Source organism: Pogoniulus pusillus, chromosome 1 (genome assembly GCF_015220805.1).
Source record: "Pogoniulus pusillus isolate bPogPus1 chromosome 1, bPogPus1.pri, whole genome shotgun sequence".
Taxonomy (NCBI): domain Eukaryota; kingdom Metazoa; phylum Chordata; class Aves; order Piciformes; family Lybiidae; genus Pogoniulus; species Pogoniulus pusillus.
In genome coordinates, this window is record NC_087264.1 from 42028372 (window position 1) to 42055559 (window position 27188).

Here is a 27188-nt window from a genome sequence, read left to right on the forward strand (position 1 = left end):
GTGCCCGCCGTCACTGCCGCGGGCGGTTGGCCTGCCGGCGCCTCCCCCGCCGCGGCGGCCTGATGCGGCGCCCGGCACCGCCCCGCCTGGCTTTTTCCCCCTTTTCCCCGAAATCCCTCCGTCTTGATATCTCCGAGGGCGAGGCGGGGGCGGTGACGCCCCGTGCCTAGTACGCCGGCCATGCGGGGTGCGGTCCCCGGCGGCCCGGCGGCGGGCGGCGGACGCTGAGTGCGGTGGCGGGCGATGCCGATGCCAGGGGGTGGTGGGGCCGCGGCCGCCGCTAGGCAACCCCCCGTCAGCGAGGCGGCGGCGCCGCCGCGGGACGAGGAACAGCAGGAGGAGGAGGGTGAGGAGGATCTCCGCGACGGCGGCGTCCCCTTCTTCGTAAACCGTGGCGGGCTGCCCGTGGACGAGCCCACCTGGGAGCGAATGTGGCGGCATGTGGGCAGGATCCACCCCGAAGGGGAGCGGGTGGCGCAGAGGATCCGAGGCGCCGCCGACCTGCCCAAGGTGAGATGCGTACCATTCCCCGGCGCTAGTGTGGCACGGGGTCCCGGTGGCGCGGCCAGGCTGTCCCATGCCGGCCCTACGGAGGGAAGAGGGGAAATGGCATCGAGAAGGGAGGGGTCGCTCGCCTGCCCCGCTGGAAGGTCGAGCTCCCTAGTTCGAGATTGATCCCTCGGGAAAAGGGCTCTGGGAGATGCTCTTGCAGGAAGCGAAGTCGCACTCCAGCTGCAGAGTGCGGGAGGGTGTCTGCGGTTCTCTGTCCTAGCGCTCCAGGAGCACCCTCTTCTTCCGAGGCCTTGCTGGGAAACAGACTTCCGATGGCTAATGTGTGAGCCCCCTGAGGGGGAGATGAATTGTCCTAAAGAGGAAGACTGGATAAATGATGTAAAGATGAGGAGAGTTAAATTTAGAAGAGGCTAGAAGAATACTTGAGGAGGGAGAGTTGGACAGGCAGAGTAAGCCTTCGAACCAGAAGAAATTAGATTTAGGTACAGTCTCTCACACGGAAAGCCATTCTTGCACAGAACTGTGTCTGTCAGAAAAGAGTCTCTTGACACCGAAGAGGTTTAGGAGGAACTGGTGAATACTTAACGAAGCTTGTTGCTGATGTAGGGTCTGATGTGATTGGCAAGCGTGTTCCTGACCTTACTGCAGAGAACTCTACAATAAGAGGAAATGAGGATCGTTTCACTTAATCTTTCGCTCTTGTGCCATAGTGAAACATTTGCATGTGAGTTCTTGTGATTGCTGCTGTCTGTCTTGTACCTCAGCTGGAGAAAAATCTCCCCCTTTCATTGGCTTCCTGTGAACAAAAGACTGCAAACATTTGGTGTGTCACTCCATTGGTGGGTTATGAGAGTATTCCCATCGCACTAAGAGAGAAGATTCAAATACAAAAGGATGATTTTTTTTTTTTCTGCTCGGGCTTTCTTAGTGAGAAATTAACCTTCTTGGGTTCTTGGGAAGGTAGTTTGAAGTGTGCAAGAACATGCTTTTATATAGTGAGTGCACAGGCAATATGTACTGCTTTCCATGAGGAACTCTGGAGAAGTGTGTGATGTAACATCCTTTATTCAGTGAAGAGTTAATAGACATCTGTGGCAGCAAGCAGAACAAATCTTGAATCCAAATTACAGCCCCCATTCTAACTCTGTTAGACTTTTCCTTCCTTCCTTTTCAGATTTCCTTCTTTTCCTCGGACTTTGTCCTGAGCCTGCGTGGAGGCTGCAAACATGGTTCAGATCAGTCAGAACACACAGTAATTAATTTCCTGACCAAAAGGGCTGACTTGTCCAGGAGAGGTGAGGGAAACAGAAGAAAAGCTCACAAACGAGAGTCTTGTGCATGAGAGGAATACAGTATTCAGTCTCTGGTTTTAGTCTCAATGTGAACTACTTTCACTGTTCTCATTTTATAGGCTTGATGACTATAAAGTTAGGAAGATGCAAGTTGTATGTGCTCTTGCTATCTGTTTGTTTGGTGTCTTCTAGCACCTCTGGGAACCAGATCTAGAAACTCTACTCAGCATTCTGCAATTTGAGAGATCCCATTCCTAAACTTGCCAGGCATACAGCTGTGAAGATGCTGAGATACAGAAAGCAGTAAGGATTGAAGGCTTCCTTAGCTACTTTCCCCCCCTAGAGATGTGGTTTTTGAGTGCTGCTTGTACCACCACCTGTCTCTGCCATCAAGTGTCTTTTAATGACTGGTGCAACAGATGCCAGTAAAGGCGATGAGTGTACTTTGCAGGGCTGGTTCCTTTGAAGAGCCAGGAACTGTCCGTGTGCTGGAGGGTAAATAGGCCTTTTTAGGTGCTGGGAATTGACCAGTGGTTTGCCCATCCTGAAACATTTGGCCTTAAACAGTAGCCAGTATTGTGTGCTATGTAAAAGAACTCCCAAAACAACTGTTCACAGATACCTCTGTCTTTCCGTGCAGTGTGAGAGCTCAGAGGTCTCCTCTGATCTTCATTTCCTTCTGGTAGATTCAGGGTAAATGAGTATGGAGTGAGTTTGGCTATGGTGGCAGGGCACAGTTATTTGGCCATGCATGCTAGGCTTGAAGGTGCCACCTTTCTGTAGGCCATTTCCTTTCGAACAACAGAGTGGAGTATTGCTTTGCTTGGAACTGCTTGGACCATCAAATAGGTCCACACTGGAAATACAGAGTGATGCGTGTGCTTGCCTCACTGAGCAATTACTGATTTTAAATGAGGTTCTGATAAGGGCAAAGACAGAAGAATTGCATCTAATGAGCTCTTAAGGAAAGAGAAGGGAAAAAATCCAGTTTCTTTAGTTAGGCTAATGGTATTGCTGCCATGTGGCTTCCAGAAGGAAGATTAGAGAGGCGCCTGGATGCATACAAGCACCATAAAATAAACTTGCTAATATAGGCTGTCCAATAAAGCTTCTCTGTGATATTGATCAGGGTGGAGCTTTATCTGTGCCTCACTCCTATCTACCTTGTCTCTTGTGTAGCAGGGCCCGCTTAGTACATGAAAATTTCTGCTCTTGTTCTAAAAGCAGAGTCTCAATCCCATGCATACAGCCAGCCTGCTGGCTGCATGAATCTAAGAATAGGGCAATGCAACCCCTCCACACAAGTGATGAGTGACCAAGGATATGTTCAGTCAGTCTGCTAAGTCTGGCAGAGTTATCTGTTCTGGGAAATCTGGGCTCTTTTCCTAGCTCCCTCTCCAGCTTTCACAATAACTAAAGGGAAAGCAGAATAGACCTGATTTCCTATCTTTTGTGTTACAAAGAACTTCCTCTCTGGTTTCTGGAGGATTGTGAAGACAGCCTAATATTTATAGCCCTTCTGAGATCTACAGCGAATGATGCTTGCTAAGTACAAAGTGTTAGGCTCTCCCACTCTGTTAGTATGGGACTGAGGGATAGAGAGCTTATTCCTCTCCTGCTGTTTCTGTTGCCCCATTAGAATGCTATAGACTTGATGCAAAAGAAACTGTAGCCCAGTGTGGGCTGCAGGCCCAGATCTGAGAGAGAGCACACTGTACTTTCATCAGTTTAATTACTTGAGGTGCAGGAGGTTCTTCTATGCTAACTAGTCCCCTGGTGAACTGGTTGCTATTACTCTGTCTCAATGTTGCACAGTTCTTTAAGAAAAAGAGGATCTGGGAACATGTAAAAGAGGATATGGCAGAAGTAACTACCCAGAATCATTAGTCTCTGCAGTTAAGATGCACTTAATCCAAATGCTTCCACTCAAAAACCATGAAAGTCTCCATGCTGAAGAAACAAAACTAAGTTGGTCAAGCTGACCTGGTTGTTACCTCTCATTGTTTCTGCTGATTTCCTATGACTCAGTGTGTCAGCTCACAGGCAGTTCACAAACTGACTCAGCTCGTGTGGTTCTAGAGATGGCTCCATCCCTGTGCTGCTCTCTGGAGCCTTCCATGCTCTTGCTGTGGATGAACAAATCCAATTTCACATCTGCTCCTGTGCTGTCTCCTGCAAGTGTGCCAGCCAGTGCCTCTGCCTTCTTTACACAGGGTACAGAAATGAGACACTGGAGATAGCAACTGCCACCTTCAAGAGATGCCAGGGAAACAGGTACCAGTGGCCAAATAGTGCTACTTACTTGTTTGGGTTTTATTCTTCATCATCTTTTTTTTTAATATCAAAACATGGGAGAGAAAATAGATACTGAGTTTAGCTCAGTGTTTACTTACTGATGGCATTTGCAGCTAGACTGAAAAACACTTCAACATTACGATTTCCAGAGGAGCAACAGCCTCTGTCTCAAGGCTCAGCAGTCTGTGGCTCTTGTGCTATGCCAGGCACAAGTAGAGTGCAGCCATGTGGCAAACCAAGGCAGGAAACTGATCTGACTGGAAACTACCCATTTACTGGCTTTGCTTTCAGCTGGTTCAGGTGCCTGACTTGGTTTACCAGTTACTTGTGCCAACCCAGGGCAGAAGGAGGAGGAATGGAAATCAGCAGCCAGGGAAACACACATGGAGGGTGATGAGGGGCTAAGTAGCACTACTGGCTATAAAGCCTTGGCCAGCAGAGGCAGTTGTGCACAGCAGAGTGGAAGGCCCAAGGGAAGATCTGTTTCTGACTCATGCTTTGTTACCTATAGATAGGCCATCTCTTGGGGAAGTCTGGTGAGGAACTGAAATGCTGAAAACCAAACAGCTGTAAAAAGCTGCAGTTTGTTATCAGAGGCCTATATCCGTGAGCTATCCTTCTGAGGGAAAATGCTGGGCTGTTTCTCCAAGTTTGTCAGTCACACTAAATTTGTGTCTTCTCCATTATATTCATCCTGTTGACAGAACCCTTCCCTTTCCTAGACATATTTCCTCAGCTGATGACAAATGTGCAGTTATTCCCTGGTGAGGAACATCTGACTGGACCCGTAAGACCAAGGCCTCAGGATGGGAGAATACTCTGAATGGTGAACTTTCGGAGTCATCCTCTCAACACATAATTCAAAACAATGGGCACTGCAGGGCAGAGGGGAGTCATGATGCTGACAAGTCTTGTGTTCTAGTCAGTGCCAGGAGGTAGTGAGAGACCTTTATATCTTCGCTTATGGGGGTGTCATATGCTCCAGTAGCTTTGTGGAAACTCGTTCTCCATTTTGCCTCTCACTCTCCTTATATTTTTGTTTTGTGCCTTACAGTTTGCATACTCAAATGAGGCCAAGTTCCCTCGGGTGATATCTTTCCTGCCTGGCCTTGTCAGTTAATTTCATCTAACTCTTCCAATGCAGGACCACTGAACAGTTTCTCTTGCAGCTCTGCAGTGACACATCATTCAGAATCCTTTCCCAGTGATCAGTGTGGGAACAGAGGAATGTTCCTGGTGTTGCCACTTTGGGCAGTAAAAAAAGGCACACGCTCCCTGTAGCTTTGTGCCACTGAGTTTGTCAAGAAGCTGTAAAACTTTGGAAGCAGTGACTTACGTTCTGTCCCCATTTCAGATTCCCATACCAAGTGTGCCTGCGTTCCAGCCATCCACCCCCATCCCTGAGCGCCTGGAAGCTGTACAGCGCTACATCAGGGAGCTTCAGTATCCTTTACTGCTACCTTAGCCACTGGGGTGGTAACTCAGGAAGAGGGAGCAAGGGGACATTCTTTGTCTGTGAAGAGAAGCTCATTCTGTTGTAGCTGATGGGGAACTGAAACTTACCCCCTGAAAACCAGAGGCTGGATATCATAGAATCAGACAGTTTGGAAGAGACCTCCAAGATCATCGAGTTCAACCTATCTCCCAGCCCTATCCAATCAACTAGACCATGACACTAAGTGCCCCATGCAGTCTTTTCTTGAACACCTCCAGGGATGGTGACTCCACTGCCTCCCTGGGCAGCCCATTTCAATGGCAAATCACTCTCTCTATGAAGAACTTCCTAATATCCAGCCTATACCTCCCCCAGCACAACTTGAGGTTGTGTCCCCTTGTTCTGTTGCTGGTTGTCTGGGAGAAAAGACCAATCTCCACCTGGCTACAGCCTTCTTTCAGGTGGTTGTAGACAGCAGTGAAGTCACCCCTGAGCCTCCTCTTCTCCAGGCTAAACAACCCCAGCTCCCTCAACCTCTTCTAATAGGGCTTGTGCTCCAGGCCTCTCATCAGTTTTGTTCCCCTTCTCTGGACATGTTCTAGTACCTCAACATCTCTCTTGAATTGAGGAGCCAAGAACTGGGTACAGTACTCAAGGTGTGGCCTGACCAGTGCTGAGTACAGGGGAAGGTGCAAGGACCTCCCTTGTCCTACTGGCCACACTGTTCCTGATGAAGGCCAGGATGCCATTGGCTCTCCTGGCCACCTGGGCACACTGCTGGCTCATGTTCAGCTACTATCTACCAATCCCCCCAGGTCCCTTTCTGCCTGGCTGCTCTCTCCAGTCACTCTGTCCCAAGCCTGTAGTGCTGCTTGGGGTTGTTGTGGCCAAAGTGTAGAATCCTGTACTTAGCCTTGTTAAATCTCATCCCATTGGCCTCTGCCCACCCATCCAGCCTGTCAAGATCTCTCTGCAGGGCTCTCCTAGCCTCCAGCAGATTGACACATGCTCCTAGCTTGGTGTTATCTGCAAACTTACTGATGCTGGACTCAATCCCCCAGTCCAGATCATCAGTAAAGATACTGAACAGGATCAGTTTGATTTGGGATGATGGTTTGTTTTGTTGCTCTATTTCTTTTGTTTTTAACCAAGTTTACCTTCTGATCCTGCTCACTCCATGTAACAAATGGGTATGTTGTCAGGAGCCTTTCCCCACCACTCACCCTTCTAGCCAGTGACTTTGCAGTGCCAGGTCTCAGATGGACTACGAACTCTGTCATGTCACTGTTAAGACAGTGATGAGCTGTGGTGGTGAGAAAACTGCTGCTCAAGCCATCCTACTTGAACGCTCTTCTCTAGCTATCTACAGGACAGAGAGCCACCTTGCTTTGGTGCCTCTGTGGTATCCTGTGCCTTTACATGCAGAGCTGCCTGTGGGACTGTGTGCTCGGAAACAGATTTCTTCATCTTTGTTCTGCAGAACAGCAGGTATATGCCATGCAAGCACAATCTAATCTCACTGATGAGACAGAGCTAGCTTTGGCTTCAGCCCTAAAACAAGATCAGAAGGCAGAACTTTTTGCACCTCTTGCCCATTTAAGGCAGTTGTTCTCTGGACTGGGTCCCAGTCAGCCTTAGAATAAGGTACTGTGAATGTTTCACTGCTCAGTGCATTCTGTGCAGACCAAACCAGGAAGAGATTTATTAAACTGTATTCTCCCCTGGTAACTGGAAAGCTGAAGAGAGCATGTGCTGTCAGCATGGACCTTTGGGAAATGGACTGGAAACTTGTGTATGAGGAGGAGAAAGAGAAGAATTGAATTGACAAGAGGGAAATACAGTGGAAGTAAGAGGGACTATAAACTGGAGAACTGCAGGACAGGCAGTTGGAGACTTTCTTGCATTACTGTTAGATTTGCGGGACCATGACTTCGCTGTGACAAAGTAACAAGGAAGATCTACAAGGTTTCTTCAAACTGCTTTCCAAGCTGCCAGGCCCTTGACTTCTTGCCTCCAGGTACAATCACACTGGGACACAATTCTTTGAGATCAAGAAGAGCAGACCTCTGACTGGGTAAGTGCTGGCAGCCCCTGCAGCTTTTAATCCTCACTTTAAAATGCTGGAGCCTTGTTACTAGGCCTACTATTGGGTTTTTTTTTTCATCCCCTGACCAACACGTAGGTGGCACTCAGGCCTTCCAGTACTGGAGCTCCTTTCTAGTTTAGATGGCTTTATTGGCTGTTACCTGAGGCACAGCTGATCAGAGCTGTGTCTGGCCTTTCTCAAGGACAAGAGTATGTTCTGTTGTCACAAATCAGTAAATCCAGTAAAATAGTGTAAATATATTTTAAAGATGCCCAGATTCCTCCTGCTTCTAATTGCAATATAACTATATGGACTTGTGATGAATTCTGAAATTAGATCCTGCCCTAAACAAGCTTCTTAAAAGCCAAATATCTTTATAGGTCTAAATTCATAGCTCCTTTGAATGCTTTTGCAGAATCTAGGCTCATACTTTGAAGGAGAAGAGGGATTTTTTTTTACTTCAGATTCTGGGAAGAGCTGTGCCCTGTAAGTTCTTGGAGATAAGCACCTGGTTCTCACTGACTCTCTTGGCCAGCATACTGAGAGTCTCCCAAGACTAGCTTCTTACTATTGCTCTAGTCCATAGACTAATGTGACCCCAAATGTCTTGTGTTGTAATCAGTGCAGAGAGAAGGGCTGATGCTAGAGAAGAGGGCTTCACTGTCTTTGAACCTTATGAGGCTAACATTGCTGGCTCTTGGTCTTTAAGGCTTCTGCTTGTAGTCACATTGGTGTCCATCCAGAACTCACTGAGCTAAGTGATGTGATCTCTCTGAGAACAGAGGTAATGCTAATAGGCAGCTTCACTGAAGCTCACTAAAAGGAGTTCCTTGTAAGCAGCAACAGCATGTGGTAGAGACCTGGTTTGGATTTAATATCTTCCTAAAGAAGGTATTTTCTCTTGTTCCCTATCCTCAATGGGCCACCTTCTCTCCTGCAAACCTACATTAAGTATATAGTTGAAAACAGCTGAAGGCTGTATTTGCATACCACAAGCCCTCTAACTATCCTCATCCTTCCCTTGTTCCACTCTACAGGCTGATGGACCTGGCCAAAGAAATGACCAAAGAGGCCCTGCCAATAAAATGCCTGGAAGCTGTGATCCTGGGAATGTATCCTTTCCTATTGGAGTCGTACACATGCCCATGTTTGTTTCTTCTCTTTTCCTCTTGGAATTGTGCATGTCTGCCCATCCTCGAGTCTCCTCTGTCCATCTTTGTCTCTTCTCCTCTCTTTTCCTCTTTGAATTGTGCACATCTGCCCATCCTTGGGTCTCCTCTGCTCTCTTGCGATGCTTTGAGGCTGCTGCTAATACTGGTGCCAAGCCTCACAACCCTTTGTTTCCCCTCCCCAGTTCTCCCCCAAAACCCCACCAATAAAATCCAAATCCAAGCAGGTTTTTTTGAAGTATCAAAACTAATTCTTCAAAGTTGCTTCTCCTTCACAAGGAGGATGCTGCTGCTATGGACAATACAAGGAAGTAAAAGATAAATGAAGCATCTAAGGACCATCTAAAGAGGGGCAGAAATATTAGCTGGAGTTAGGTCAGGAAGTCCTTTTTGGAAAACATTGTTCCCCTACTGCAATGTTGCCTGCACATGTTCTACATTAAAGTTAGGGAACCTCCCAACATCTAATTCTGGTGTATGTCACTGGTCTATTGTGTGTAACACTGCCTGCCAGCTTAGGCAGTACCTTAATTAATTCTAGACAGGTGTTGTCTCTACACATCTTTCCTAGCTATTTTCCAGGCTTAGTCTACATCACTGAGGCTATAGATTCCTGATGCACATTGCCAAAGGCACCTGGAGGGGCAGAGATGGCAAGTGAATGGTTCAGAAGGAGAGTTTGGTGGGTGTTTTTTTTCTGAAGGTTCCTTGGTTTGTCTGTTAAGTAGTAGTTAGCAAACAGACTAAAACAGAGTAATACTGCTACAGCATTACTAGTGTGGGGGCAATGGGATACGGTGCACTTGAGGTGTTGGCGTTGCAACTTCCGCATCGCACAGCTGCCTTCAAATTCACTTCCCTTTGCTGACTGTCTTGTTGAAAAGGCCAACTCTGGTTTCCCTATGACCCTGCTGAAAGCAGGGGAGCTTGCAATGAGCTGAACTCTTGATCTGGAGAACAAATGCTGCCTATGTGATGCCTGGATCAGTGCTGAGTCTGCTGAGCAGGCTGGGAGGGTTTTGAGCAGGAAGTATTTTGTCAGGAAAATGTTATCACTGGCTGTTTCCTGAACAGTGCCTGCTGTCAGTTACCTCACCAACAACATGACCACGCTGGACCGTTTCCCCATCAGCTTCAAAACCCACTTCTCAGGGAACTACTTCCGACACATTGTGCTGGGGGTGAACTTTGGAGGCCGCTATGGGGCACTGGGCATCAGCCGCCGCGAGGAGCTCATGTACAAAGCACCTGTCTTCCGCACACTGAGTGAACTCATCTTTGACTTCGAGGAGGCATATCGCCGCTGCTGGCACACTCTCAAAAAGGTGAAGCTGGGCCACTGTGTGTCACACGACCCACACAGTGTGGAGCAGATTGAGTGGAAGCACTCCATCCTGGATCTAGACAAGCTAACACGGGAAGACTTCCGCAAAGAGCTTGAGAGACATGCCCGTGATATGAGGCTGAAGGTGAGCATCAAGGATGGAGTAGCTTGCTGCTGCACCTGCTGCTTGGCCTGGTTGATGGCAAGCTAGGGGAATGAAGCAGCACTACAATCTCCTAGATGGTAGTGGAGTAGAGCGTGAACTGGAGGCTGGGGGCACTTTTCCTTTGTACACAGGCTGGTCTCCTATTGGACTTTCATGCAGTAATGCAGTTAGGATTATCTTGGACTGCATAAAGTCCTTGGAGTCACAGCTGTCACTGTAGCATATTTTTCCCAGCTTCTGCATTTTTGCCTTGCTTTTTTGTGGTTTTATTCATAATTAATTGGTAGGCTTTGTGTTTTCTAGTTACTACTTGTATTGGTTTTCTGCTTATGTTGCTCTTACCTTAATTTTTCTGTCAGATTGGCAAAGGAACCGGGCCATCATCTCCCACCAAGGACAGAAAGAAAGATGTCTCCTCCCCACAAAGAGGTCAAGCTAGCCCACACCGGCGCAACAGCCGTGGGGACCGACGGTGAGTGGGCTGTTGACAAGAAGACCCATCTGCAGCATCCCTGTTTTACCCCCAGACTCCACCTTGATGTCTGGTTTTGGATCCTTCTGATGTTCTTCGTAACAGGAAATACTTCTCTGACCAGCTGAATTCCTCCTTAGTCTGTGCCTTTATCATTGCTTCATGAGTTGGTGCACAGCTGTTACATCATTTCATTGGCAGGGATGAGGAAGGCAGCTCAAATCTTGGCAGCTGATATTTAACCTTACACACAGGTCTGAGCTCTGGTGTCTCACAGACTTGTGCCCCAAAAATATTCCAAAAATTACACTGCTGTCAGTGAGATTGTTTTCCTGAAACTGATACGGGGTACCAGAGTGGACTTCCTACTCTTCCTAACCTGCACTCTCTTCTGTGGTGGTTGCGGAATAATCCTGCATTCAGTAGTGTAGCATAAGCCTGAAACTGTCCTGTACCTTTTCCCATGCTATTATCTCTATGTGCAGCACCTCCTGACTGAGGGAAAAAAAAAACCAAAACCAAACCAGTTTCTAAATAGTTCTTGCCCTCTTTGTTCACAGACCGTCTGGTGAGAAGAAGCCTGCAGATTCCAAAGCCATGCCAGACCTCAATGGGTACCAGATCCGAGTGTGAAGAGAGCTGTACCATGTGTGCCTGTCTCCAGAGACTTCTTGCTGACCACAAATGAGACCTGGACCCACCTGCAGTGATTCTGACAAAAGAGACAGGGGAATGGGAGCAGAACATAGTGCTGATCTTCCCAGGTACTTCCTAATGGGCCAGTCCCAGACGTGGATCCCGTGGGTCCCAGAGGATTCACCTGCCTGTTTCTGGGAGAGGTGTCCATCTTAATTCACTGAAGTACTAAAAAAAAATAAAATAGGTCCGTACATTGGTGGGACTTTGCTGCAGGAAGAGTATGAAGGTAGTGGAGTCAGCAGGATTGCTTTTTTGTGTGTTGACAGCAAGTAGATGAAGTACCTTATCAACAGTACTTCTGTCTGCACAGAAGTCTTCAACCCATGCAAGGCGCGCAGGGCTGAGGGAGAAGTGATGCTGGAATGGAACATCCCCCACATCTTTTATACAAACTCCTCTTTTTTTCATTATGAGCACTGTTTAGCATTGCTTTTATGAGAGACAGAGCTGAATTTACTCAGCCTGATATATCAATCATACAGGGGCCTCTCATCAGGACAAATAACATCTTGTGTGCTTAGTCCTGCCTATTTCAAAGCATTTCATTGTTGCTCAGCAGGTAGACAGTGGGGTGATGATCCTCTTTACCCACTGTGATGCTGAAGAGCTGTTGCTGTAAGTCCTTCTGTGGTTGAGTGGGTCAGGATATGCCTATTCCATTGCCGTATGAAAACAGGCAGAGACACCTCAATTGTCCCAGTAGTGGATGCAAGGAGAGGTAGAGACTGGTGGGAAACCTGGAGTCATGTCTTCATCAGTCTTCTCTCTTTTAACTTCTAGTGACTACTACTGTGAAAGCTTGCAGAAGGCACTTCAGTCACTGAGGTATGAGTTTTAGGAGTGAATAGTTAAAGGATTTAATGATATGAACAGGTTTTACAAGCTCTTTTCACAAGGGTCTTGCTCCTTCTTCACTGTAGTATTAGTGCTAGGGTTACAGACACCTGTTGGTGGGAATCCCTGCTCAAGTGATTGCAGCTGCTTTCCTGACAGCAGAGCCTGGAGCTTCCTGAAAGTAGTTCCCCACTCCAGTCCCAGAGCTGTGCTTGTGTCCAGGCTCTGCACATAGCTGCAGTATTCAGCAGCAGCACTTACACTTGCCTTCTCCAAAGGACTGGGCCAGGCCTTGCTGCCTGTTTACAGCCTTGACCCTTCCTACGCTTCTTTTCAGGGGAGTGCTGTACTACTGATTAAGCAGTGTAACACTTGTCAGAAACCTGGAGCGTTGTCAGGCCTCTCTTGGAGGCCTAGGGCCTGGAAACAGTGGGACTGCCAGAAATGAAAGCAGTGAGGGCTTGACGTGATCCGGATGCGTGGATCTGGGTGATACAAAAATCTCATGATTGGGAGTGGGAGTATCCTTGAAAGAAACTGAGTTTTGTTTAATCACAGCACTGACAAGGAGCTTAAATTTCATTAAATACTACATGCTTAGTTTTGTTAGAACTGGGTTTATACTTGCCAGTGCTGTTTTGCTGTAGGATCTGCACCCTCATATAAGCATTGCTATTTTGGTGGCAGAGAACGGGTTCTTATCCCCAAATAAATCAGCTCTTCTGCTGAGTTAACAGTGTTAATCCTTGAAGCACTGCCCACAAGCGATTTAACTCAGGCATCATAGGTTCCTAATTGTACATTCTTAAGTGTGATGTAACTTGCAAGGCGCTATCCATACCACTGCAGGCTGTCCTTCCAAGCTCTCTTTGCAGCGTGGGCTTTTCTGCTACACTGTACAATTGGGAAGACAATCCATAGGGAGGTGGGAAAACTTACTGCTGATCCAAGATAATGGTAATCCAGGAAAGAATGCCAGCTTTCGACGGTGCAGTGCGACACCTGTCCTGTCCTTTGCACTCCAAATGCATACAGCGATTTGACATTCACAGCAGAAGGGAGCCAAGCACCCAGTGAATGTGTCTTCTGGTAAATTTTGTGTGGCTGTAAGTCAACACATAGATTGTCTGGATGCTGACAGTGATGTTAGCTCTAAAGGTACCACAGTTACCTGTAAATAAGATGGGTCACTTGGAAGCCACAAACTGCCTTTGCATAATGTTTGCTGTGCAATGGACTCAACGTTCAGGTGCCACTATGAATCATACAATAAACAGAAGCAGCAGTCAGCAAGACAGGCCAAGTGGCAGGCTTTATTAGAGTGGATTAAATCCAGAAAAAAAATGACAGCCACTCAACTGATAGTGGGATGTATCCTCACCATGATTTTGGTTGGTTGGCTAATTCAGAGTAACTGGAAAGCTCTTGAAAATAATTAGTACCTTCATAACTTCTGATGAGCCTTTTTAGATGGGAAGGAAGTGAAGTATGTTGGAGAGAGGAATACTTCAAAGAAAATGGGGCGAGTGAGGGGTCAGCTGCAAGGTAATAATGCTTTCTTGAGTGGAGAGCAAAAGAGATGCTCAGCAGTCCACCAAGGTGGAATGGCTTAAAACAAAATGCTTTTTTGACCTGATCATTAAGCACTTTCCTGCAGGATGTAACTAAGGCTAACAGAAAACCAAATGAAGTGGATGTTTAAGGAATGAATGACAAATAGAGTTTAAGGTCTCTTAATTCTCAGCTATAGCCAGACAAGAATATTCTCTTTCAAAATTTAGTTCTACTATTATGTATGTTAAAAGGCGACTCTTCTTGTGTATCTGATGATGTCTTATCAAGGTGTACACAGTAGCAGAAATGAGCCCTCCACTAGGGTTACTATTCCAAGCCTTCTACTATGTCTCTCTTTGTGGTAGTATTCCTGTCCCTTACTATTTCTCCAGTTCAGCAGCTGGTGCAAGAAACTGGAAAATGACTGAACAGTTGTCTCCCTCTTGCTCTTTGTTACACGAGAAATGACTTCAGTATAAAGCTTAACTTCCTTACTACCAAACAAACCAGTATTGTGGCCCTGTGACGTGGAGGACTACTGCAATCCAGTTTTATGCTGTAAGAAACTGGAGGCTACAATGACAGATGAACTTTTGCACTTCCTTTCTTCCTCGTCCACCAGCTCTGGCTTCTGATCTGTCTGCCTTTAATCATAAGGAAAAAAAGGCTGGCAATGAGTCTTTTTCACTTCTGCAATCTTTAGAGCTACAGTGAAAATAAGGAACTAGATTGCAACTTAGTGCCTGCGGAACAAACAAGGTGAATCTTGAGGAGTCCTATTAGATGTTTAGGGTTAAATATTAATATGGTTGTTTATGTAGCTCTGGGGTATAAAGTTCACTGTTCAGTAGGTCTCATCTGTTCTCTAGTACAAGTCCTTCTGAACTCTGGAAGACAACTGCATCCACGTGCTAGGAATGGACAGCCACTGCCTGTGTTCTATGTGAAGTCTGTGTGGACTTTGAAGGACTTGAACAACTGCTGAGCTACTAGCAAACTATTTTAAATGTAATGCAAACCCTGAAAGAAGAGTTCCTCTTTATACTTTTATGTAAACAAGTCCCTTGATACCTGGCCAACTGCATTTTTTTAAATGAATTAACAGATTAATGAGAAAAACTTTCTGCTGATGCAAACTTCATATACTAAAGAGCAGGTTGTGTGTCCAGGGGTTTGTGACACTAGTCTTCTTTTTAACACTGATCTAAGCTAAAAGTGTCTTTAGGATCTTAAGGTATGTTAGCAAGTGTTTTAGATGGGAGTGGAGCAGGTTTTTTATCCAATTGACTATCGTACCTGTGTGCCACTGTATGGGTCAGTACACAGTATGCTTTGATCTACTAGAATAAATGACTCCAGAAATGGGGTTGAAACATAGTTTATGTTCATGCAGGAGTTGTGTTGCTGTTGCCAGATCTGCTTAACAGGACTGTGGGGGTTTTAGAGTACTGCAGGTGAAAGCCTTAATCAGATGCCAGCCCCTTAAGATAGGCTCACACGTGCTGTTATAGACTGAAACACGATTGTCCTTAAAAGTGCAGAGTTTAAGAAACCATAATGAAGAGATGAATGCTCCTATTGCAAAAGAGTCTGAATTGCATGGTATTGACCATGCTCTAGTGGCTAATCACTTCATGTGGTTGCTTTGGCCTTTGCCTAGGAGTATGTGCTCCTTCTAAGTGAAGTATTTTAAGTGGTCCCTATGATCAGGCACTATGTGTAAGCAGGTGGTGCCCTCTGTCCCATGCAGTGTGTGTGTCACTCTGGCTGAAGTAACACCACGTATTCCTGTGGCTGCACTGTTACCCTGTCAACATTAAAACCTGCATTATGGATTTTTAACTCAGCCTAAGAAAGCAAGTGCTATTCTGGCTTGGCCTTTCCTCTGCCAGAGCAAGGTGGAGACAGTCCAGCCAAGTTGAACTCCTTTAGAAAGTTAGTATTTTTGTCTGTTTTCTGAGTGTTTATTTGTATCACACCAGTCTCCTCTAGCGGTGCCCTGGCCCTGTCTGCTCATGAGCAACTCAATTTAGGGTCAGAATGCTACTGAGTCCCATGTCATCTCTGCAGAGCAGAGTTTCCCTTCAGATCTGGTTTGAGATGGTGCTAGCAGGACCAGAGAGATCCCCTTCCATGCACATTAGTACTCTGCTCTAGCACTGATAGGGTGCTCCAGAATCATTTACATCTTTATCACTGGTACAGCTCAGAACTAAGATATGGAAGGTTTCTCTCGTTAAGAACAATCTCATGTGTGTCTTTTTGTAATCAGTGTGGTTCTGTGTTCTTATGTAGCCAACACAGAATTCCTATTTAGATTTAGTTCTTACTGCACCTCCCCTATCCCTTATGTTGATACTTCTTCCTGCTTTCTTTTTACACTTAAGATAATAAAATGCCCTCTGTACTGTTCTCAGCTTGTGCAGAGAAAACAAGATGTCTGTACTGTCTGTCCTTCCAAATTAAATTTCCCATTCTTGATTAGCTGAGAAGTCAAAAGCACAGCCTTGAGTGATGCTATCAGACAAATTACATATGGATGCCCTGTACTAGCAACACTATGCAGATGAAACAACTTTCATTCGCCTTCAGTCATCTAACAGGTGAGTATGTCTGTGCACACAAGCTAAAACTCACCTTGTCTTCTTTGGTGCATCATCAGTTGGACCATGAAAAAAAAATACCCTTTGGATACAGCAACATAAATTTCAATCTTGATACAATACAATGGTAGTTAACTCAAGTGTCTGCTCACACTGCTTTGTTCCTCAACATATGATCCAATCTCCCTTCCTGGCCTGAAAAGCAATTCTGCTTAAGGTCTGTAGTCAGACCTTGGCCTTCCAAACTAATGACCTCACCAGACTTCTCAAGACAAATACTGGGTTAATAAAGGACAGCCAGCTGCAAGATTCAGTGTGTTTCCCCAGCAAGGGGGATCCAACTTTATTCAGGCTATCATCTTTCAGGCATAAGATACCCCTTCTCTCTAGGGAAATGAGTAATAGCTTGAGATCAGGGCCAGGATGTAGGCTAGCCAACAGTATGTAGAGGAAAGGAATAAACATCCCCTAATCTGCCTCTGCAAAGAGGACAACCCATGCAATAGCCCCTTTTAGCTAATTAATTACATGAACAGCTTCTGCCCAGAGGGGAAGAAATTACTCAGCACCTAGCAGATGGTATGAAAACCTAAGAAGAAAGTAGCCACTTGATAAGCCTGCATGGCCTGTGTTCAAGCCCCAGAGATGACAACAGACTTCAGCAGCAGTCAAAGGCTTCTTGCTCCCCTAATACTTTATTAGCCAAGAAAACCCTAAAATGCTGTGACTTCTATAAACTTGCTGGCTTGAAAATATCCCCTGATCCATGTCTCACAGTTGGGTAACTCCTAAACCCTATATAGATGCACAGTGATTGCCAGACAGTGGAGTGAGAACAGCAAAACAGTGACTTGGTCACAGCTGAGATTAAAAACAAGTTCCTTCTTAGATCAGGCTTCCCCTCTGCTACTGATAGTTCCTGCAGTTCTAGGCTTTTTTACTCAACTGGAGATCAGGCTACTTGTACCTTCACGAGAAGGATGCACAACTCAGTGAGCAGTAACAAAACAAACACAAAAAATACAGTCAGCTACTGTGCTGAAAAGACCAAGACTGCAAATCTGAAAAGCTTTCATGTGCCTAAAAGCATGATGGGGGTTGGACTACATGACCTTTGGAGGTCCCTTCCAACCTGAACCATTCTATGATTCTATGAAAAACGCATGCATGGGCACCACTCGGGCAGAGACTGCAGGATTATGGAGCAAAGACGTGTACCATGCTGTGGACAGCAGGCCCTTGGCAGCCTGCAGTTAACTCAGCTGAGTTGGCTCTCCTGGAATATATTTCTATTCTGGCAGAGTAACTGCCATTCTACCTCCAACGTTACTATGGAGGACAAAAGGAGAGGAACAGCTTTAGAATAACTACTGCATTCTTCTATACTCAGTTCAGCAGTGGCCAAAACTGAATAAACTTAAGACTGCTGTATGTGGCTTCCCAGACAGAAAGAAAAGACTAAAAAGCTGAAGAACTGTTAAGGCTTTAAGTGGATTATCCTTTTTTTTTAATAGAAAAGGGGAAAAAATGGATGGAACAAATGCATCTTTTGTTGTAGTACATGCCAGTGTCTAGTTTAGTCCTCCTCCCATTTGCCACCTCAGCACCTTGAAAGCTGCTTTTTGTCTAACTGAAGCAAGGAAAAAATTTCCAGCTCCACTATGCAGCATTCCTGTTCCTCTAGAGCAAAAGAATATGCACTCTAGACTCAAAATTAAATAAATGGAAAGAGCTTCAAGACTAGAATGACATTTTCAGTGGAAGCTGCAGGATAACTTGTCTGGACAGAAGAAGTCAAACTTGTACATCTGACAAAAGGAAGTAACCTCAGGCGTCCCAGCTGTTACGTCAGCCATCATGATAAACATTATAGCAGGTGAGTTCTCTACAGACACTGAGTATCACCCTTTGAAACATGATGTAGTACAGCGGCAGTGAAGGTACAGATTGCACATTTCAGAGTGAGAGTGCTAGGGAAAGCACTTCAGGCCTGGCAGCTACAGTCAGAGAAGGTGCAGGCCATAGCCAGCAATTCAATTAACCTGCACAGCTGGAAGCCTCCTGAAGGAGATGGTCCTAAGGCTTGTGTGCTTCTCCTTTATCTAAGCCACAAAAGGCTTCAGGGAGACTTGTATGAACCATGGATATATCTGGAAATTCCTAACAGTACATTCAATAAATGTTCATAGTTGGGTGGTCACACTGGGGGGAGAAATTGCTCTGTAGCAACATCCTGCTTTGCAGACTGTTTGCCAACACCAGTCTCAAATATCATTAGAAGCAGGACACATACCTTAACCCACAGTTAAAACAGATTCTCTGAGGTGCTGAACTGTTATTAGAGCCTCTAAGAGACTCCTCAGAGAAAAGGAGCTAAGGTCAAGTACATTACAGAGTTCTATGCTTCACAAAGCAGGGCAACAATGATAAGTCTTGAACCTGTTTTGTTTGTTTGTTTTATATAACAAGAATTATTCCCACCTAAGTGCTGGTTCCAGAGCTCTCACCCTTCCCACTTAACTCTTCAGGGGTGAGGGAACTCACTATAGCTTGGCACTATTTAAATGTTAACTTTATATTAAGACTCAGCTGTGAAGAATTCCACCTATAACTTTTAACTGAAGAAATACATCTGCATAAATCCCCAGATGTCAGGAACTCTGAAATTTAAACAGATATGGCAACTATGGGAAAACAGCTGCTAGATATAGCTCATAAGGAAAAGGCATGGAGGAAGCAGACCTCAAGGAGCAGCCATGTTTCATTTACTAAAAGAAAGAAATTAGAGCAATTACATTGTTCACTGCTCATCCCATCCCATGTAATGGGGAAAACTGACTATAAAGGGCATCCTCCTGAAGCAATGAACTTAAACCCTTGAGAAAGTGAAGGAAATCCAACTCTAAACAGTGTAAGTAACACAGCTTAGCAGCTGTGGTGCAATCCAAGCTGCTGTCAAATACATGTTTGCCTCTACATGGACATGCTCCTGGAGCTTAGGAGGCTGGTAACAGGGTATATATACACACTGCAAGTGGTCTTTGGCATCCTCTCTTAAGTACCAGTCTCTCTGAGCTCCACATCACTACTAACATCATGTAAATGATCCTACTACTACAGAACCTTCCCTTTTTGAGCATAGCAGCTATTCCCATTCTTCTCCTTTTATCCTCTCTGTAATTCATCAGAAAGCTATGCTAATGACAACTAGTTGTACCTTTAGACAAAAATTGTTAAGAGATACATCTGAAATGTATCTGGAATGTGCCCCACCACAATCTGCTCATTACCACAGCCTCTTACTGTATCATTGTGTGCTATTAAAGCAACAAAGAACATGTTACTTTCTCCTTACAACTACGGAGTTGTTGTTACCTGAAAGCTAGAGACAGCTTCTACCCACCTCACCTCCAAACTTCTCCTATACGCCCACACAGCTGGAGACATTGACAGGTCTCCAGACCCATCTGAAATTAAGTCCAAATTACTCTAGAACACAGGGGGATTTAAACTTCCTGCAACAGGCCAACTCCTTAGGGGTCCACATCAGAGCTTCAGGGACAGTGGTCAAAACAACACAGCAATCAACTCTTCAGCTCTTTATGTCTGAAGCTGTATTCAGTCACTAGCAATGGTTCTATATTTCTGCAATAGCTTCACCTATGAATGTCCAAGAAACAGCCATGGCTTCCAAGAGCTGCAGGTCCCTCCAGGAGCCTTCTAATCTTCAGAAAGAAAACTCAGACTTGCAGGCAGTCTGAGGTTTCTCAGTGTGATTCAGTGTCCAGTGTTCAATCACATAACCATTCCAAATTCATGCCATGCTACTTCATGTATCAAGAAGGAAAAGTACTAGCTTGACCTGTGGAACATTATAGATACAGCAGGAAGCTTAAAACCTCCCTGAGGTGCCTGCATGCAAGTTATGTAAAAGAAATGTTGAATATTTGGTTTAACATGGAATAAGCACTTGCAACTTTGAAGCACAGCTCCTACACCTCAGTTACATCACAGAACTGGTAGGTGCTTCAGCCTGTGCAAGGGCAACTGGTTCATTTGATAGTACACTGTGCACACCTCATGGGTCTCAATAAGCAGGGCAGAAGAGCTGCTTTCACACACTCCCCCACTCCTCAACTAACCATCAGATGTAGCTAGCAATTACAGCTGAAGCAGACAGCCAAAGCTCTAAGTGCCAACACTACATGTCACAGTGTTTTTTCTTGTTTTGCTTTTGGATGGTTGTTTTCCAATCTTTAGTGTGTCCCAAGTTTCTTATTATAATGTTACCAGCTGGTAGGAGTTACCTGCAACCAGGCTGCTCTCTGCCAACCTCTTTTCAAGCCTGGAAGAAAGTAAAGCTCTCAATTAACCAGTCTCTCTTTCTTCCTCTCCCTGTACAAATACAACCAATTACAGAATCAGAACAAAAGTTTCTGCAGAAATTAGTGCAACTGCCAGATTAAACAGAGGCACAGAAATGTCCAGCTCTGCTTCTCTCCCTGTGTACAGCCAGTACCAAACCAGAACCTTTCACTGTGAATTTAAAGGCAAATAAAGCTGCAAACTTACACACCCCCTGCATGCTGTTCACTTATGCAGACTCCTACATCCCAACTAGGGTAGCAAAAGCCATCTAGATATCACAGCATCTGGCAAGGCAACAAGAGAAGAATATGCAGTCCTTACACAATCATGTGGGCACAGAACACAGTCCTCACACAGACGCCTTGCTTCTGTGCAGTTTACAGAAGTGAGCCATAAAAGATCAGCAGTACTTGTTTTCTCTGGGAGGAGGGGGAGGGTTCCTGAATGCAAACCATTTTGCAAGACAAGACCAATGCCAACTAAACCATTTTTGGGATTTGAGGATGTGCTGAGAGACAACAGCTAAGACCATTTCTTCCCTCTATTATGTAGCTAATTTGTCATCTCCTTTCATGTCCCAGCGAGCAAAGCATTGCTAAGCAAGTCCTCAGATGGTTCAGTTGCCAGTAGCACAAGGCACTGCCGTGACTTTGCAGGATTTTTCTCAGATTAGAAAAACTTTATTCTTCAATTTAAGAAAGTAACAGTTAAAATATGACAGTCCCCCAATATAACTCAGGAAGAGATAGTTTTTCAAGTGTCCTTGTACCTTCCCACAAAGAAAACAGAGGTGAAACTGGATTTCTCTGCCCCATTTGTGAACAGAAGAATGACAATGTTTCTGCCTACACTGCTTTCATCTCTCAAGGAAAAACCAAGCACCCAACGTCAGCTTGAACTGGGGAACGTGCCCTAGGAACACGCACAGTTCTATTGGCTTTGGAATGGCCAAGCCAATACTGACAAAAGTACACTGATGGGACACCACAGATACATTGAGATACAAGTACTTGACAATCTGGCTCAAAGTTACACAGCCTTCCTTCTCCCTATCAGGGGACAGGAGTCAGTCCTATAGGTTCTATCTACCTAAACATGGCTGGCTCCAGAAGGCTGCAGTATGAACTTCAGTTTGGTACAGGAGGATGCTACAGGTTGGCTATCTGACCTCTGGAAGGCTGAATGGAATAGGAAGGGCACTGAGAAAGAGTAGGGCAGCTGGCAAGTATCAGCCTTTCCATCTGATGTGATGATTCTGTTGCCTTTCATATGCATTCCATTTTCATGTTTCTTTTGGGACCTCCCTCAGCCATAGCCTCCTAGCTTTACAGGTGCTGTTTTCCACCTGATACTCACAGAGAGGATAGTAAATACTTTTTCCTAACAGTGATAAACTAGGTACTGTCCTAAGACTGCTAGAAAGCAAGGGAGCCTTCCCCAAGGCCTCGAGGCTTTTGCTGCAGGTCTATAGCTCTGTGGGTGGATCTGTAGAACCCATGGCTCCAATCCTGGCAATCCCATTAATGGTACATTAGTCAAAGCAGGCAGCTTCTTGTAGAAACTGTTCAACTACACAAACCCTTCTGCCAGCAAGGCAGCCCTTACACATTATTAAGTAAAAGCCATGTCTAAGCAGTTAGCAGAGCCAATGTTTTAAAAGGCAACACAACAACTAGTCCTGGACGGACCACACTTTACAAACTATCACTGATAAATTAAAAGAAACATTGTTTTGGTGTGAGTGAATATTGGTGTATACATCCCCTGCCTCTTGGCAGCAGTCAACCTACCAGAACTATGCAGCATTGCCCCTCTCTTTCCTGGCTCCTTGAAGATCTCACACAAAGGCAAATAAACAAAGGATTTATGTTGGTTCCCGCAGCATTAAAACATCTGCTACACAAAGCAGTGGAACAAAAATCCCTTCAAGAGATGTAATGTCTGACTACAACTGGAGGCCCACTGGAACACAGATTAGGAGATGCACAAAATACCAATGCAAAAAGTGCTTCAAGTCTCCACCCCTGCTTGTGGTGAGGGTGTCAGGGGAGAAAGGGACTTATAGGACATGATAAAGAAGAGTTTTCTCACAAGCAGATTGTGCAGTCCAGAGCCTCACCTACTGTATTCAGAACAGCTTTTCTTTAGGGAGAAGGAACCAACATTAACCCTCTCTGATGCTGGAGATCTCCAAGCCAAAGCTAGCCAGCAGGCAGAGATGATCAGATGAACAAAAAGGATTTGGTAAACCATTTGCCAACAACAGAACATCTTCAGAGAGAAGGGAAAGGCGGCCAAGCAGTTTCAGAGCTCCATCCTTGTACAGCCTACGACCTGACAAAGAAAATCGAAAAAACATCAGCCGGGGACTGGTGCTGTAGATAACTTGACACACTCAGAGGGATCCTTGGAAATGCTTTCCTATTTCTTCCCTGATGAACAAAGACAGCCTGAACAAACACTGCCTGCACCTGTGAGCCTAGATGTGAAAGCAGTGAATATCCTACAATACTGCCATTCAATGGTTTCATAAACTTGCAGGCACAGAAATCAAGTATATGCTAAATTCATCAGGCAGTTGGTTACATGGGAAGTTCTTTTCCTGGTAGCCAGTAGCTTTGGATTCTCCCCTGAGGAGAAATTCATCTCTTCATTCTAAGCCTCCTACCAAAGTTTATTCTGACATGATCCAAACCAGCTTAAAAACAATTCCTGGATGTATTTACATGCACTCTTTCATCAACAGAACTCCTGTTTCAGGTAGTAGAGGTGGCACCATTGTAAGGTAACCAAACTGACCACCTTGTGAGACCAGTGTGTAGTCTCAATTAGACCAGAAGTTCAAGTCTTGAACTTAAGACCCAGCAGTGCCTGTTATCAGGAGCACAATTAAGATGTTCACACAAAAGAACAGCATCTAGCTTTCTCAAGCCTTCATACATCTAAGACAAGCAGGAACATTTTTTCCACAGTGCTTTCCACAATTTCTTCTCATGATACCTGAGGAAATGTTGCTTCCATTCTGTACATTATTTCAAAGTCACATCCTGTAAATCCACCCTAGCTTAACAAAATGCAGTGCCCAACACAGCTTGCCTTCTGGCATGCCTCACAGCCCTCTCCCAACATTACCCGGATAAGCTCCACACTGCTACACTCACCACCTCTGTTCCCATTCTCCACAGGCTCTGCTGAGTAGAAGATATAATCAACGGTGGCTCCAAGCCCCATGGGCATTGTTGTGACCTCTGGGCGTCCTCTCTGGGGCAGAAAGTGGCTGTAGACAGATGTTAGGTTGAGGCCATGCCGCATAATGCCTGAAGACCTGCACATGAACAGCCACTGTTTACCAAGGAAGTAAAGAGAACAATGCATTGTTCAGTACCACAGTGGTAGCTGAAGTTGGATGTTCCCTTGCTGTTGCAACTGTTCAAACTGTTTCTACTTTGTGAACACATAAAACAGTCTTTCAGAATGATAGACCTCACTTACACCACAGACTGAGAACCTCCTTTGTCTCCCAACACTCATGCCCTTCGTTTTTGACCTCACCAACATACTGCTGACAGAACAGTGCTCAGCTGCTGGGACAATCCTGGGTGGATCTGGCTCTTACATACTGCCCTCATTCTCTTCCACCCTCACATTTATTTCACTCTTTACTTCAGACAACTTTTCAGTGCTCAGAAAACAAGACTAGGCTTGAAGAGTGTAACCACTGAAGGAGCACCGAATTACCTTGGGACAAATGGCTGGGGATCTGGGTCTTTCATCATAGCAGCAGGCTTGGGACAGAGCGGAGGGCATTCTGCAAAGAAGCAAAGAGATTCCAGCCAGACCTACACAGATCTTGGAACAGGCTGCTCATCCCAAGTCTGAAAAGTTTATACTGAGACCAAACACATCGTTTTGTCCATGAAAAGCAGATAGCTTCCAGTCACATATACCTTAAATTAAAATACTCAAGGGAAACCCCAGCTAACTAACTAATCCCAGCTAACATGAACATCCTGAGAGCAGATCAGTGCAAACAACTGAGAAGTCATGTTCTGCCCTGCTAAGAACATGTCCTTAAAGCATGTAATATTATTAAACTCAGGCTACTTAAACCTTTGCTTGCAAAGGAAATTTTATTTGCCTTACTCTACAGCTTACTCAAAGGATGACTAGAAAGGGTGAATAGAAACTGAAAAAGCAGAACCAGCCATGCCACAGGGCCCAGAGGTCAGTGTCTACTGGATACCAGCTTCCAGAGACATCTATGTTATGACTGTTGCAATATTACAGTCTTCCAGCTTATTCTCCCTCACCAAAAAAAAGGAGGAAAAAAAAAGATTTATGGCTATATCTCAGTTTAAAAGAAACAGTCTCCAAATGAGGCTGAATCTCAGTGAACCTCAAGGAACACAGTCAGTGTGTATAAGCATGGTGAGATTGTATCCTCTGAGCTTTCATGGAATCCACCAGTAATGACACAGCCACAGAAGGCACCCTTCTGCCCTCAACTTTCCTCACTAAGCATTACCTCCACCATACATTTTTATCAAAACTGAACTGTGAGCGTTCCAAGATGAAAAGTCTCCCATTAATACCTGGATTAGCATCCGTCACACCCTCCAGGAGGATCAGCTGTGATGGTCGTTCACAGGCAACACTGCAGAAACGAAACTGGAGCAGAAAGTCCCGGCTGTACTTCCGTCTGCCTGCAGAAGAAAGGTACAAGTTAAAAGAAGAAAATAACTACACCAAAGTCCCATCTACAGGGAACATCTGCATGCTCCTTACACCTTCATATCTCCTCAGTCTGAGAGAGGGTTCTGTGCCTGAGTACTCTGATCCCATAAGAATGGTAATCAGTTAATAACCTAAATATAGAACAGATATGTAAATGCAGAACAGAGCACAGCAATTGCTGTGCCTTTAGTTAATGCAAGATTCATGGTCAGCACCTTGATGAAACAAGAATGTCCCCCAAGTTCAAGGGACTTTTAAGCAGATTAGTGTGTAACTCAAGGAAATGTCTGCTGAAGAAGAATAAAAGGAGCTCTAGAGATTAAGCTGAATACAAGTTTTACATTCAAGAAACTATCTCGTGTGGGCTCCTCCTTTTTTCTAATTCTTTCCAAGGACAGCAGAGAACAGTCATGACTGTAGCTGGGCCCTTAGGAATGATTGCCTCATAGTGGTGTGCAAATACTGTCCAAAATTGTTCCCACAAGCATCTGTAGCAGAAAGCTGTGGCTGCAGAACATGGTTTAAAACTGCACAAAACCTTAAGTGTGGGAATATAGGAAGCACAAAATGAAAGAATGTTTTTGGTTGGAAGGGACCTTTGAAGGTCATCTAGAGAAAAAATAATGGCAGAAATTGGACTACAGTAATAGACTTAGAAAAATTAATTAATACACTAAAGAAATGGATAGAAGAGAGTCTTTGCTGCCTCATGCAACAGATGCCCAAGCTACTCAAAGACAGCAAGGTGCACGAACTGTCCATCCTCAGGAAACTCACATTCTTCAGTGCACAGTGGAGCTCACCTGTTTTTTTTGGCTGGCATGGAGTGACATACTGACAGTTGTCCGTTATACCCAGTGAGCTCGGCCACAGTGGGGCCAACAGTTTCCGTGAATACAACTGATGTGAAAAATCTTCCTGACCAGACACCTGCAAGGAGGCCAGAAACAGGAGAAGAAACATCAGCAACATAGGGAAGAACTTTTGCAAGCTACAGACAATATAGGTACATATACTCAACAAGAGAAGAAAGGAGAACGCCCTCATAGAAAGGCATGAACTAAGTTAGAGCTAAGCTATTCAGAATGTGCTGCAAATGTAAACCTTCAGCTGTGGGCAAGTCTTCTGACAAGATACTTTACAGGCACCTATTACTGAACTTATGACTGGTGCTCCTCAGAGGTCACTTCTGGGTCCATTCCTGTTCAATATATGCATCAATGACCTGGATGAAGGAACAGAGCATATTCCCAGCAAGTCTGCTGATGATACAAAACTGGAAGCAGTGGCTGACACACCACCAGAAGGCTGTGCTGCCATTCAGTGAGACTTGGACAGGCTGGAGAGCTGGGCAGAAGAGAATCTCATGAAGTTCAATAAGGGCAAGTGGAGAGCCCCATGCAGGTTAGAGGCTGACCCACTGGAAAGCAGTGGGACAAGTTCACCATGAGCCAGCAATGTGCCCTCGTTGCCAAGAAGGCCAGCAGCAATATGGAGTACATTAAGAATGTGGCCAGCAGATCAAAGGAGGTTCTCCTCCCCCTCTACTCTGCCCTAGTGAGGCCACTTCTAGAGTACTGTATCCAGTTCTGGGCTCCCAAATTCAAGGACAGGTGACTACTGAAGAGTCCAAGAGAGGGCCAC

General features: G+C 45.3%; 2 protein-coding genes across 6 annotated transcripts in view; one reads left to right on the forward strand and one right to left on the reverse strand.

Moving 5' to 3' along the window:
- VASH1 (vasohibin 1) lies at positions 1-16274 on the forward strand. Of its 4 annotated transcripts, XR_010303799.1 has the most exons (9): positions 1-510; positions 5455-5543; positions 7553-7609; positions 8659-8733; positions 9878-10259; positions 10640-10752; positions 11313-11516; positions 12232-12276; positions 12623-16274. XR_010303799.1 is itself a non-coding variant. In XM_064150365.1 (7 exons), exons 1-7 carry the CDS (start codon positions 244-246, stop codon positions 11383-11385), a joined length of 1056 nt encoding a protein of 351 aa, XP_064006435.1. In that variant the 5' UTR covers positions 1-243; the 3' UTR covers positions 11386-16274. The 4 variants fall into 4 exon arrangements, 1 of the variants encoding a protein (XP_064006435.1); XR_010303797.1 differs by having other exon boundaries at positions 11313-12276; XR_010303798.1 differs by having other exon boundaries at positions 12232-16274.
- ANGEL1 (angel homolog 1) overlaps positions 13579-27188 on the reverse strand; it is a 19970-nt gene continuing 6360 nt past the window's right edge. For both annotated transcript variants that reach the window (XM_064150358.1, XM_064150352.1), the window contains exons 6-10: positions 26348-26474; positions 25403-25513; positions 24549-24618; positions 23972-24135; positions 13579-23144 (exon numbers count right to left, since the gene is read on the reverse strand). In XM_064150358.1, the coding sequence (XP_064006428.1) occupies positions 22975-23144; positions 23972-24135; positions 24549-24618; positions 25403-25513; positions 26348-26474 (642 nt within the window). In that variant the 3' untranslated portion in view covers positions 13579-22974. The remainder of the gene's footprint in view (positions 23145-23971; positions 24136-24548; positions 24619-25402; positions 25514-26347; positions 26475-27188) is intronic.